Source organism: Phyllostomus hastatus, unplaced genomic scaffold (genome assembly GCF_019186645.2).
Source record: "Phyllostomus hastatus isolate PE091 unplaced genomic scaffold, TTU_PhHast_1.1 phas_scaffold_501, whole genome shotgun sequence".
Taxonomy (NCBI): domain Eukaryota; kingdom Metazoa; phylum Chordata; class Mammalia; order Chiroptera; family Phyllostomidae; genus Phyllostomus; species Phyllostomus hastatus.
The window spans coordinates 720,300-732,480 of NW_025334033.1; the positions used below are offsets into that span (position 1 = coordinate 720,300).

The window sequence follows — 12,181 nt, forward strand, 5'->3', positions numbered from 1 at the left end:
ATGCTTCAGGTTTTCAACTTGAGGAAGAAAGGAGAGCGAGGGAGGGAGAGAAAACTCTTGAGTTGCTTTATTTTACAAGAATCCTGTTATCCTCGTGTCTCTCTATTTCCCTCAAATCGAGTATTAGAGGAAGAAAAAGTGATCTGGATGAGATGTGTCTACGTGACTACGGAGGGGCAGAAACAGATGCACACAGATGTGTAGGTGATTCTGCAGAGAAGTTTATTGCAGGTGCACAGGAGTTCAGCTCAGTGGAGAGTAAAAGGGGTTGTGGGCTGATGCTGATATCCAGGGTGGAATGTGGTCTGAGATGGTGGCTGTGACTGTGGGGCTGGCACAGAAGCTTGGCACAGAGGGCTGACCCAGGTTTAGTAGAGTCTATCGAAGTGGACCGGAACATTTGTATTGTCACAGGCAATGCTGTAGTTCTTCAGCACGAAATATTGCTGGTATTGGCACTGCAAGTAAGATTGAGCCTGTCCTGTGGAGTTGCAGTAGGTAACATTCACTGCAGCTGGGCTCCTATGACAATTACGGCCTTGCCTGAAACAGGTTATATTAGGAGTATGACAAAGATTAGTTACAACAGCTAATGTAGTTGTGTTGAGAAAAGTATTTTCATTTTTGCATATCCTTGGAGGACGATTATAGAAGTTAATTGCCCGCATTGCGATGTTGCATACATCGCTGGTCATATTAATGTGCTGAATTACAAACCACTGAGCTGGGGTTATACCAGGAGGTGGGGCATGGACCAAGATCGTCATTCCCAAGAGCCCCAGCAGCAGGAGACAAAGCTGGGATTTCCACTGTGTTGGAACCATGTTTCCTGTAAAAAGAGAAAAATATTCTGATTCCCTGCCCCATAAGTGACAACCCTCTCATCTCTCTCTCTGCAGGTGCCCTGTAGTGAACCGAGGTTCTATGTCCTTCCCCTTCAGCTGTCCCAAATCTGTCTTGTGTTTTGGGCACTAATTCAGCTCAGTTCTCCCACAGTTTTTGTCCCATTGGTTCCTCCTGTTCTGGGTTAGGAGGCTCATTTACTTACCCAGTCTCTGCTGTGGCTGCTCTGAGCAGAAATCCAGCTGGTTGTCCTGGGATTCAGGAGCAGCTGGTCTCCCCTGTCCTGTGGACTGGAGATATAAAGCAGCTCCTGTGGGTGGGGCTGGCAGAGCTTGGAGGGGTCTGAGTCTAAGATGTGAAGAAACCCACAGATTGGCACATGGTCCAATGTGCAATGAGCCTCTTGTTTTATCCATTGCTGATCAACACATACCCAAGGACAGCTGGCTGCTACTTACATGGTTCAACTCTAATTACCAGTGTCCACACAGGACTGAGCTCTGCTCATGGGTCTGCTTTCTGTTGACGAAAACCACAAACTGGCTGTGGAATGGCCTTTGGTTTTAACTGAACTTGGGGCAGACACTGAGGGACAGAAAGACAAGCCTATTTCTCAGAACAAATAGAGCCGGAGGGCTGTTGGCATAGGAGAATCCCAGGGCCCTCTCACTTGCATGATCTCCTTGGTTCCATTTCAGCCAAAAGTTCCCTTTCTCATCACTTTCCTGTGCTGCTGACTTGAGCTCTGAGTTTCTTGTTTAAAATCCTGAAGGTATGTAGTAGTTTCTGACATATCTTTGAGGTTTGTTTTTTTGGCTCCCCCTTTTTTGGAATCACTTTGACTTGTTTTAACACTGGCTTGAGTTTTGTTCACTTCTGTGAAGTAGCATAACTTGAAAACACCCAGGGAGAAGCCTTTGTGGATACTCTGCACACAATAATCATGTGGTGTCATTTAAAGGAAAATGTGGAGAGACGAGACAGATCCCAGTGGGGCAGACCTCCTACAAACAGATGTTAAATTTCTGGTCCAACTTGTAGGTTAGAAACCTGAAATTAGACCCTTCAATGGTATCATATAACCTTCCAACAAAAGTAAGTGACATTTTTTCACTACCTTCCTATATTTCTGTTGTGGTAAATGTAGTTATTTCACTCTTGAGGTTCTTATGTCAACATGGGCACAGTGGTGACCTGCTCAGGACCCGGTGCAGAACACAGGGAGTCTGCCTTACTATCTGGTTCTTACTGAAATTCATCAGTATCTTTTATCATGAAGTAAGTTTTTGTAGTGAATTATTTGTGGAAGTCATTTTTATAAGCGATGAGTACATAAAAATGCATTAGATGTAGTGTCACCCCTTTGTGTTGCCATATCAGGTAGAAAAAAGACCTATACTCAAGACCAGTACTCTATTATGTGGTGAAAGACATATTCTACAGTCACCTGAGGTGTATCTGGTCACAAACCTCTTCTGATGTACACATCCAGTATGACTTACAATATTGGGCTTTTGATGTTATCTTTTTAAATTGGGATATTTCCCATAAAAATTTGCATTTCTGTCTTATTTTAAAAAAATGAGGAAATGCTGATTGGTGCACTCAGTTTCATTACCATAAGGGGTCAATTGGAGCTGAATCAGAAACTTCCCCTGTTGAAGGTGGCAATTGTTCAGGGGTCTCTTCCCCTGGCTCTACTCCTCCCTACTGATTCACGTCCTGCCTGTTCACTCAGAGATGGAAACTGCCTGGCTCCTGCAGACAATGGGTTTAAGACCTCTCAGACTTGTTACTGAGAAGCAGCTCACATAATACCCTGCCCAACTTGCAAGCATGCTTTTCCTTTACTAAGTGCATTCTGAGCACACCTGCTAAGATTTTTGTGAATGTTTCCTCCATAGATTTCCTCTGAACATTTTCAGCTGCCCTTCTTTGCCTCCAGGGCTAGCACAAATAATGGAAGTTGTTTTAAGATCTTTTAGAGAGGACTTCTTTATCTAAAGCAGGAATAAATATATGCCTATGTTAATTTAAATACACTGTAACTTGGTGTAATTTTGTCTCTTCTAGGTCACAGAAACTTCATGGGCTCTTTCTATTTCTGCTTTTTATAACACAACCTTCCTTGCAGGCCAACTTAGTGCACATTTCTGGACAGGATCCCTATTTCCGAACAGGATCCACATTTCCATTGAGAGAAATAGCCAGAATTATGACCTGGTATTATTAAGTCACTTGTTGAAATCTAAGAACATTTTGAAGTATTGTTCCACAAAAAGACTTCTGCATTTGTGTTAAAAACCAGTGCTGAGTACATTGACCTTGGCATTTGTCAATGTCTTTTTGAGAAAGGGCCCATGTGCAACAGTGTGATGTTCATTGCTTGCAATTTCTTCAGCCCACGGTACTTTTGCAATGTCTGCTCTTAACCTGCTGATAGAGCGATGCTAGTAACTGTATTTTTTCAAAAGCATTTGGTCCCCTTATACCTCCGTCCCCCTGCAAGCACCACACTGTCATCCATTTCCATGAGTCCTTTTTCTTTTTTGCTCAGTGCCTGTCCCTCACCTCCCCACTTACCTGTCATACTGCTATCTATGCATCTGTCTCTATTTTGCCTGTTAGTTCCATTTGTTCATTAGATTCCACATATGAGTGAAATCAATTAGTATTCGTCTTTCACTGCCTGGCTTATTTCACTTAGAACAGCATTGTCTAGGTCCACCCATACTGTCACAAAAGATGAAAGTTTCTTGTTTTTTACAACCAAGTAGTCAATTGTGTAAATGTCCCATAGTTGTTTTATCCACTTATCTACTGATGGACACTTGGGCTGCTTCCATATCTTGATGGTTGTAAATAACACTGCAACAAAAATAGGGGTGCTTATGTTCTTTGGAAGTAGTATTTTGGGTTCCTTTAGCTGTATTCCCAGAAGTGAAGTTCCTGGGGCAAAAGGCAGATCCATTTTAATTTTTTTGAGGCATCTCCATACTGCTTTCCACAGTGGCTGCACCATTCTGCATTCCCACCAACAGTGCAGAAGTGTCCCCCTTTCTCCACATCCTTGCCAGCACTTTTAAAACATTTTATTTTAATTATTGTTCAAGTATATTTTTCTGTCCTTTACTCCCATCCCAGCCCACCCATCCAGCCCTCCCCACCTCCCTCCCATTTCCACCCCCGCTAGTTTTTGTCCATGTGTCCTTTAAATTTGTTCCTGTAAACCCTTCCCATTCTCCCCTGAAATTCCCTCCCCTTTCCCCTGTGGTAGCACTTGTTTTTTGACTTATTGATGATAGTCATTCTGACAGGTGTGAGATGGTCTCTCATTGTGTTTTTAATTTGCATCTCCTTGTTGATTAGTGATGTTGAGCATCTTTCCATATGTCTATTAGCCATGTGTATATCCTCCTTGGAGAAGTGTCTATTCAGGTCTTTTGCCCATGTTTCAATTTGGTTTGTTAAGTGGTTTAAAAAGTTTAGTTATTAAGTCCTTATCTGAGGAAATTCAAATGAGAAACTAAAGGTTTTACATGCTGTGCACCACCAGGTCTTTTTTTTTTTTTTTTAGGTGAACCAAGCCATCATATATAAAGAGCTAAATTTTGCTTCTAACTATTTAACTTTTTGTAATTGCTGGTGAAGTATTAGTGTAAGGAGAGATAAAGTGCTCCCCAGAGAAGGTCAAGTTAAAGAAGTTCATCATCACCAAGCCATTATTATATGGAATGTTAAAGAGACTTATGTAAGAAAAATAAGATCAACAATTTGAACAGTAAAATGACAACAAACTCACAACAATCAATGAATGAACCTAAAAGAAAAGAAAAACAACGAAAACAAAAACTAAGCAAACAAATAGAACAGGAACAGAATCAGAGAAATGGACATCACACAGAGGGATTTCATTGGGGATGGGGAGTGGAGGAATAGGGGGAAACAGTACAGGGAAGAAGAAGCATGGTTAGTAGGTATAAAATAGACGGGAGAGAGAAAAAATGGTATAGGAAACGGAAGACTCAAGAACTTACATGTACAACCCATGGACATGAAGTAAGGGGGTGTGGATGCTGGAGGGTTGTGGGGGCAGGGTGGAGGGGGATAAAAGGGGAAAAATTGGGAAAACTGTAATAACATAATCAATAAAAATACTTAAAAAATGCAAAAAAAACCCCAAAGTGGATGATTAAATGGATACCTACAATAAATACACCTATCTTTATAGAATGGGGAGATGAAACTAACAGGCCTAATGCCATTAATTAGGCCTATTTGATGTTTAGAAAGTAGATTTCAATCCAGCTGTCCCCCTTAAGGATAAAAAATGTCTTAATGATGATCAGAATGTATTCTCACTGGCTAGAAGCATCCCCAGGTTGAAGGGCTACAGTAGCAGCAGCTACTTCTTAATACTTAAATAAAGGATTTATTTTCCTGCCTGGAAAATTGCTACAGGTCCCATAAGGTTGGGGAACCTATTTTAGTAGACGAATTTTGCAGCTGGAAAATTCTTGGAAATTTTCTTGGCTGGCATTGAAACATTTTTATTGCACTTATCCCTGGTCCTCTGGATTATAAAACAAACAAACAAACAAACAAACAAACAAACAAGGTAGTTAAATTTCAATTGGGAAAACTTGTTAATCTCCCTGGCCTTATGTAAGCCCTTGTCTTGGTATTGTTTAGCTTAAGATCCATTTCATCAATTGTCCCTTTGTAAGACTGTCAAGAAGACCTCTGAGAGTAGATGAAGGAATTTGCAAACCTATCTATTAAGGAGACCTTATCATTTATTGCAAAGAATGTATAAAGGCTCTTAAAATAAATGAAAGTTCATAGAGAAATCCTTCCATAGCGTGCTTTCAGGAGACCAAGTCATTAAGCATCATAGCCTGGAGGTATTCTACATTATCTACATAATCTACATTATTCTACATATCACAACCATCAAAGCACTCTCTGTATCCATGAGTTCTTCTTTGCTGAGTTTGTTTTTTAGATTCAATTGTTGATAGATATGTATTTGTGTCCATTTTATTGCTCTTAGTTTTGATCTTCTTCTTTTTCTTTAATAAGTCCCTTTAACATTTCACATAATAATGGTTTGGTGATGATGAACTTTTTAAGTTTTTTCTTGTCTGGGAAGCTCTTTATCTGCTCTTTGATTCTAAATGATATGTTGGCTGGGTGCAGCAGTCTTGGCTGTAGGTCCCTATTTTTCTTGACTTTGAATATTTGTTGCCAATCCCTTCTAGCCTATGAAGTTTCATTTGAGAAACCAGCTGATAGTTTTATGGGAACTCCCCCGTAGCTAACTAAGTGCTTTTGTCTTGCTGATTTTAAGGTTTTCTCTTTATCTTTGATCTTTGGCATTTTAATTATGATGTGTCTTGGAGTGGACCTCCAATATAAAAAATTATATTATATTCATTATGCTATTAAAGTTGTCCTGATTTTTTCCCCTTTGCCCTCCTCCACCCAGCACCCCCCTACTCCCTTGGGCAATCTTCCCAACATTGTTAACATTCATGGGTCTTGCCTATAAATTCCTTGACTACTCCATTTCCTACAGTGTACTTTACACCCCCATGGCTATTCTGCAACCACCCTTTTGTACTTCTTAATCCCCTCATCTCTTCACTCATTCTCCCTGTCCCCACTCACACCTGGCAACCATCTGGTAACTCACTTCTTTTGCTGCTTTTAAGATTCTCTTTATACCTAACCTTTGGCCTTCTAATTATGATGTGTCTTGGAGTGTGCTTCTTCATATCCATCATAATTAGGGCTCTCTGTGATTCTTGGATTTGCATGTCTACTTCCTTTACCAAATTAGGGAAGTTTTTTTACTACTATTTTTTCAAATAGATTTTTCATTTCTTGCTCTTTCTTTTCTCCTTCTGGCTCTCCTATGATGCAAATGTTGGACCTCTTGAAGTTGTCCCAAGGGCTGCTTATACTATCCTCATTTGTTTGGATTCTTTTTTCTTCTTGTTGCTTTGACTGGTTGTTTTTTTGCTTCCATATTGATTTGATTTTTGGCTTCATCCAATCTACTGTTGTTTCCCTGTAAATTGTTCTTTATTTTATTAGTGTATCCTTCATTTCTGACTGAGTCATTTTTATACTGCTGAGGTCCTCACTAAGCTCCTTAAGCATCCTTATAAACAGTGTTTTGAATTCTGCTCCTGATAGATTGCTTCACTCCATTTCATTTAGCTCTTTTTCTGGTGTTTTGATCTGTTCTTTCATTTGGGCCATGTTTGTGTCCTCATTTGGGCAGCCTTCCTGTGTTTGTTTCTACATTTTAGGTAGAGCTGCTTTGACTTTTTGTCTTGGTAGTGTGGCCTAATGTATCAGGTGTCCTGTAGAGTCCAGTGGTACTGCCTCCCCTATCACCCAGGCTGGGTACTCAAGGTGCACCCCCCCATGTTGGCTGAGTATAGCCTCTTCTTGTAGTTGAGCTTTGGTTGCTGTCGGCAGGTCAATGGCAGGTCTACCAAGGCCAGTCAGCTGCAAGGACTAGCTATGACCACTGACCACCAACCTCTGCTCTCCATGGAGGATCAGCCATGCAATGGCAGGGTAGTGGTACTATATCAGGGTGCAGCCAAGGCGGGGCACTCAAATGGGGATTTGTAATGGGGTCCAGAACTCAGGGTGTCTAGGAAGTATTAGAAAGAATACATGTATATAAGATGTCCTCACCCCCACAAGTGTGAGCTGGGGGGTGGGACACATGGAGCAGGGCCTTTGAAAGTTGTTTTGAATAGCAACAGTTTTTCAGATAACCTCTAGAATGGTCATTTAACATATCTATAACCTTTAACTAGTTCCATAGATATGTTAAATAGCTGTGGCCATGCTTTGAGCCAGGGGGATGGGAGTGACTTCAACCCATGATGTAACTGTGAGGCAACTCCCTCTGGGTACAGCACCTGCATAAAAGCTTGCAGGTGATTGGCTCCATGCCATGGGGCCATGTATGCCCAGATTTACTATGGCACCCCAGTAAAGTTGGAAGAATACGGGAATACTGGCAGGTGTAACTGATTGTGAGAGGAGTTGGAAATGGGGCTGCAGAGGAAGATTGGTGCTGGGATTTAAACCAGGCATGGCAACCATGTGGGGCTAGTTGGGACCACGTGGCCTGGGGATGCTCCCTTTTTGCCATGTGGCTTAGGAAGCAGGAGAGACTTTGCCTAGAAGAAAAGGGGTGGAAGGATTCATGCTGGTGGGCCATGAGAAGGTGCCACATGGTTCTGGATTAACTGGAGAACACGATGGCAACACAGCTGGTGGTGTCAGAACCAAGGGGCTGCCTGGACCATGGACTTCTACTTTTCCTGAGACATGGTACCCTGGCCCAGGTAAAGGGGAGAAGGATGGACTGTGCGTTTGTGGATATTCTAAAGGACTTTAGTATTTTTAATGAAGACATTAAGTCATTACTCTCTGTAACTTTTAAAATAAATAATCCCTCTCCTTTTCACCAATCTCTGGCATTGAAAGACATCTTTCCCTGGTGGCAGGCAAGGCAAATCTAGTATGGGGTGGGGGGACCCCCAGAGCACAAGGGTGGGTCCATTCAGTAATAGCATATGATTCATACCTTCCCGGGTCTGTTCTGTAACAGTAGTCCCATGTGGTGTGTAGCTGTTCACTGGGTGTGCTGGCCCTGGGTGGTGCAGGCCAACCAAGGTCAGCCCTTACCTCTGTTTTGCCCGGGCTACTGAGCCTGAGCTATAAAGTAATCTGAGATGGCTGCTACTTGTGCTGGGCTTGGAGATTCCCAGGTGGAGCCAAGCTGTGAATCTCATCTGGCTTCTGCTATGGCTCACTGAAGACAGTTGTTGCTTGTTTGATAGGATTTAGGAGCCAAGACCAGACATTTTATGGAAAAGCAGCTTGAGTGGGCTGGTAAATTGGGTGCGGCACAGCCTCTGGGGATCTCCAAGGCAGGTCAAATAGTGTTAGCCAGACTGATGGTCTCAGATATGGCACCAGCTTACCAGCTCTGTGGTGGGAGGGTTTAGCAATGGGACAATGGCCTCTGCTTACCCCAGTGCCAGACACTTCACTTTCTCCCATTATACAACTGGTGCCTTTCAAGCTGCTACCTGAGTGCTGGAGCTTGTAGGGAGTGAGTGTGAGTAGGTAAGTCTGTGGGTTCTTTAGGAGGAACTGCTTGGGACTCCAGAAGTTTCTTCCATCAACTCAATCCCCACTAGTTTTTGCAGCAAGAAGTTGTAGGGATTTATCTTCCTGGCACTGGAATCCTGGGCTGGGGTCCCTGGCATGGGGCTGGGACTCCCTGCTCCCGAGATATCCCTCCTGAATTTTTATCCAGCCTGTTTCGTGTAGTGCGCCTCCTGCTAGTCTGAATAGATGTGGCTTCTTTAATTCCATAGATGTCAGACTTCCACGCAGCTCAATTTCTGATGTTGGTCAGTGATGGTTGTTCTATCTTTTTGTTGTAATTTTGATGTGGTTGTGCAAATAGTCGAGTCCTGTCTGCCTGTGCTGCCAATTTGACTGGAAGCTGATATGCGTTTTTTGTGTTCCACTGAGTCACCCTGATTCACGCATGAGCTTCAGCCCTTACAGAAAACTCAGAAGACATGGCAACTCCTTTATGACGGGCTATTTTCCGTAGAGTTTAGATTTCAACATTTCTTTTGCATGCTGAATAAATCCAGTTATAAATCGTAATATTCCAATGTCTAGAGTGGCTGTCAATAGGAATTCCTGAGACCACTTTACTGTGGTTTTAAAAAGTTGAGAGGGACAATAGAACCTTGGACAACTTGTAAATTGTCCGGGGTCAGCTAGGACACTGCACAATACATCTGTCGTCAGGACACATATGTATTTGTGGGTCCCAGTACAAAGGATGCTACATAGCTTGTTTAAAAGTCATTCAAATACATCAATAAATGACTTAATTATGCACTCCACTTGATTTGGATTATCTTTCTTTTGGAAGTAAATGCTTGTGACTAACAGTTGAAGCAAATACCTTTCTCATGTAGTTAAAAAACAAATGAAGGATTCATTTCTACTTGTTATTTGGTATGTCTTGACTATTTCCTGTACTCCAGAGAATTTCACCTCACACGTGAGAGTGAATCACTGGTGAATTCAGAAGTGTGCTAAGTTAGCATTTGTGGGTCCTTGTGTATGGTGCCAGATTTTATAACATCTAGGTGAAGAAATGGGGCTACTATGCTAACTCAGTGGGAATGTAGGATGTTGATTTAATCTATTCAAGGTTCCAGTTGTCCACGGTGATCCCCCTGCTACCCTTATATATTAAAGTGTCTCACCTCACCCATTTTGAATCCAGTAAAAATTGGCAGTGCTGAGAATTCTGAAGTAGGCATGGATCTTCTTATGTGATTAATGTAACTCAGACTGAGACTCCAATGACAGTTAACTCTGCCTTATTTTTATGTGCATTTTGGGTGGGAAATTCACTAACATAAATAAATTTGTAGATCAGAAAGAAGGCTATTTTTCGTAGGTAATTTGAATTAGAAAGGAAAACAGAATTTCTGTGCTTCCTTTTCTACTCATTACCTCATTGCTCTATGGAATTTAAATGGAAACATTGTCTCTAAACTCTCAATATCAAGCAGAAACCAAGCACAGTATTTGGCTTAGATTCTTGTCCTCTAGTGGACAGTGGGGGCTCCTGTCCCTGATCTGAGGGTCAATCCAGACAACCCCATCAGCTGCACTGGTGCCTGTGCCCTGCGATGTTCCTGAGGTTAAAACGTAAAGTGAAAACAACTGCAGTATTGAGCCACCCTTGCACCTGAACTTGGACTTTTCCGACTGTGCTGCAACCATTAACTTCATTTAGTCCTCCCAGACTCCTTTGAGGATGTTGTATCATTCTGAGTGTTTTTATAAAGTCAGAAATGGAGTCTTCGAGAAGGGAAGTGAACTCCAAAGAATGCATTCTTAGAATATGCTGATGTGAACAATGAACTTCTCGGGATCAATGCATCTGGATGAACTCTGATGTCTGTTGCTCAGGATGGTGTGAGCCAAACCTCAGTTTCCTCATCTCTGAGCACAGAACCCTACTGGCTCTGATTTGCACCATCCACCTGCCTGGGAGGGGGGCCTGCCCCTGAGCTTCATAGCCCCCAGCTCCCTATGACATCAGCCAAGTCCTCAGGTGTGTCTGCAGGATGGAGGGATGCAGAAGAGGAGGAACAGGGTATTGGCAAGAGGGTGGGGAAGCCATGGCAAGGCAGGAGGCAGGACATGGCTATGGGGAGGGAAATAGGATGAGGCTTTAGAGTGAGAGAATGACCCTGTGCTTTACTGGGATAGGAAGACTCCTCTGTTTCCCTGTCCCTCCACCTCTGTCCTGGCATCAAGGCCAGATGATTCTAAATGGAAACATATCCTGTATCTGTACCTTCTCTTCTGTTCCCTTGTTATTACTCTCACTTTAGCATTTAGCATTTGGCCTTGATACTGGGATCTCCTGACTGTTATTCTCAATTCCACACCTGTCTCTCCAGTCATCACCTTAAACATAGCAGCTTGACTGACCTTTAGGTCACATTATTCTAGAGCTTAACAAGCTCCATTTGGACCCCACTGGGAATGACTCTTTGCCTGTGTCTGCACAGTTATGAAGCATCTGAACCTCATTAACCTGTGTCATTAATGTCCATGCTTATAGTGCTCTTGTTCTGGTGGTTTTACATTTATTCTTCCAACTTGCCCTGTCTACATTCATGTCATGCCCTGTGACCTTCTGTCTTTCTCTGTGTGGTGAGATGAGTCTCTCCATGGTCTCTGCATGACCAGCTGCTTCTCCTCATGCTCAGAATTCCCTTCTTGGGTCCTTTCTGGTTGCACTTTCAGAATCACCTTTATGTATAGGAGACCATTTGGTGTGGTGTAGGAAATGTAGCCCACCTCCCATTTGCAAAGGCCACTGGAAAGCGAGGTTCATTACTCAGGCCCATGTCCAAAGCTAGGTTCCCCTGTGGGGAATCAGACCTGTACTGTACCTAGGCCGCTTTGAGACTTGCTTTTTGATAAAACTCCCTGACTCCGAATTTGCTAAAACATTTCCTGACCCAGCAAATGTTTAGTGCATATCTTTAAAGTAACTTCCTAAAATCTATGCTAAACCTCCCAAGGATGAGTGTAACCAGGTCAACCACTTTTCCCTTTACATTTGCAAATACCTCTTCTGTTTTGAAGTAATTAGTAACATCCTCTCCTTTGTTTTCTGTAAAAGGTAACCACCTAAAGCAAACCTATAGAACCTATATATAGTAAATGAGGAACATCCTCAATGTAA

General features: G+C 42.4%; 1 protein-coding gene across 1 annotated transcript; it reads right to left on the reverse strand.

Annotated features, from left to right (window-relative positions):
* Nucleotides 1–368: 368 nt before the first annotated feature.
* LOC123808402 (non-secretory ribonuclease-like) lies at nucleotides 369–1,117 on the reverse strand. Its single transcript, XM_045823045.1, has 2 exons — nucleotides 1,049–1,117; nucleotides 369–829 (listed from the first exon to the last, which is right to left on the reverse strand). Exon 2 carries the CDS (start codon nucleotides 822–824, stop codon nucleotides 369–371), a length of 456 nt encoding a protein of 151 aa, XP_045679001.1. The 5' UTR covers nucleotides 825–829; nucleotides 1,049–1,117.
* Between the last annotated feature and the right edge of the window lie 11,064 nt (nucleotides 1,118–12,181).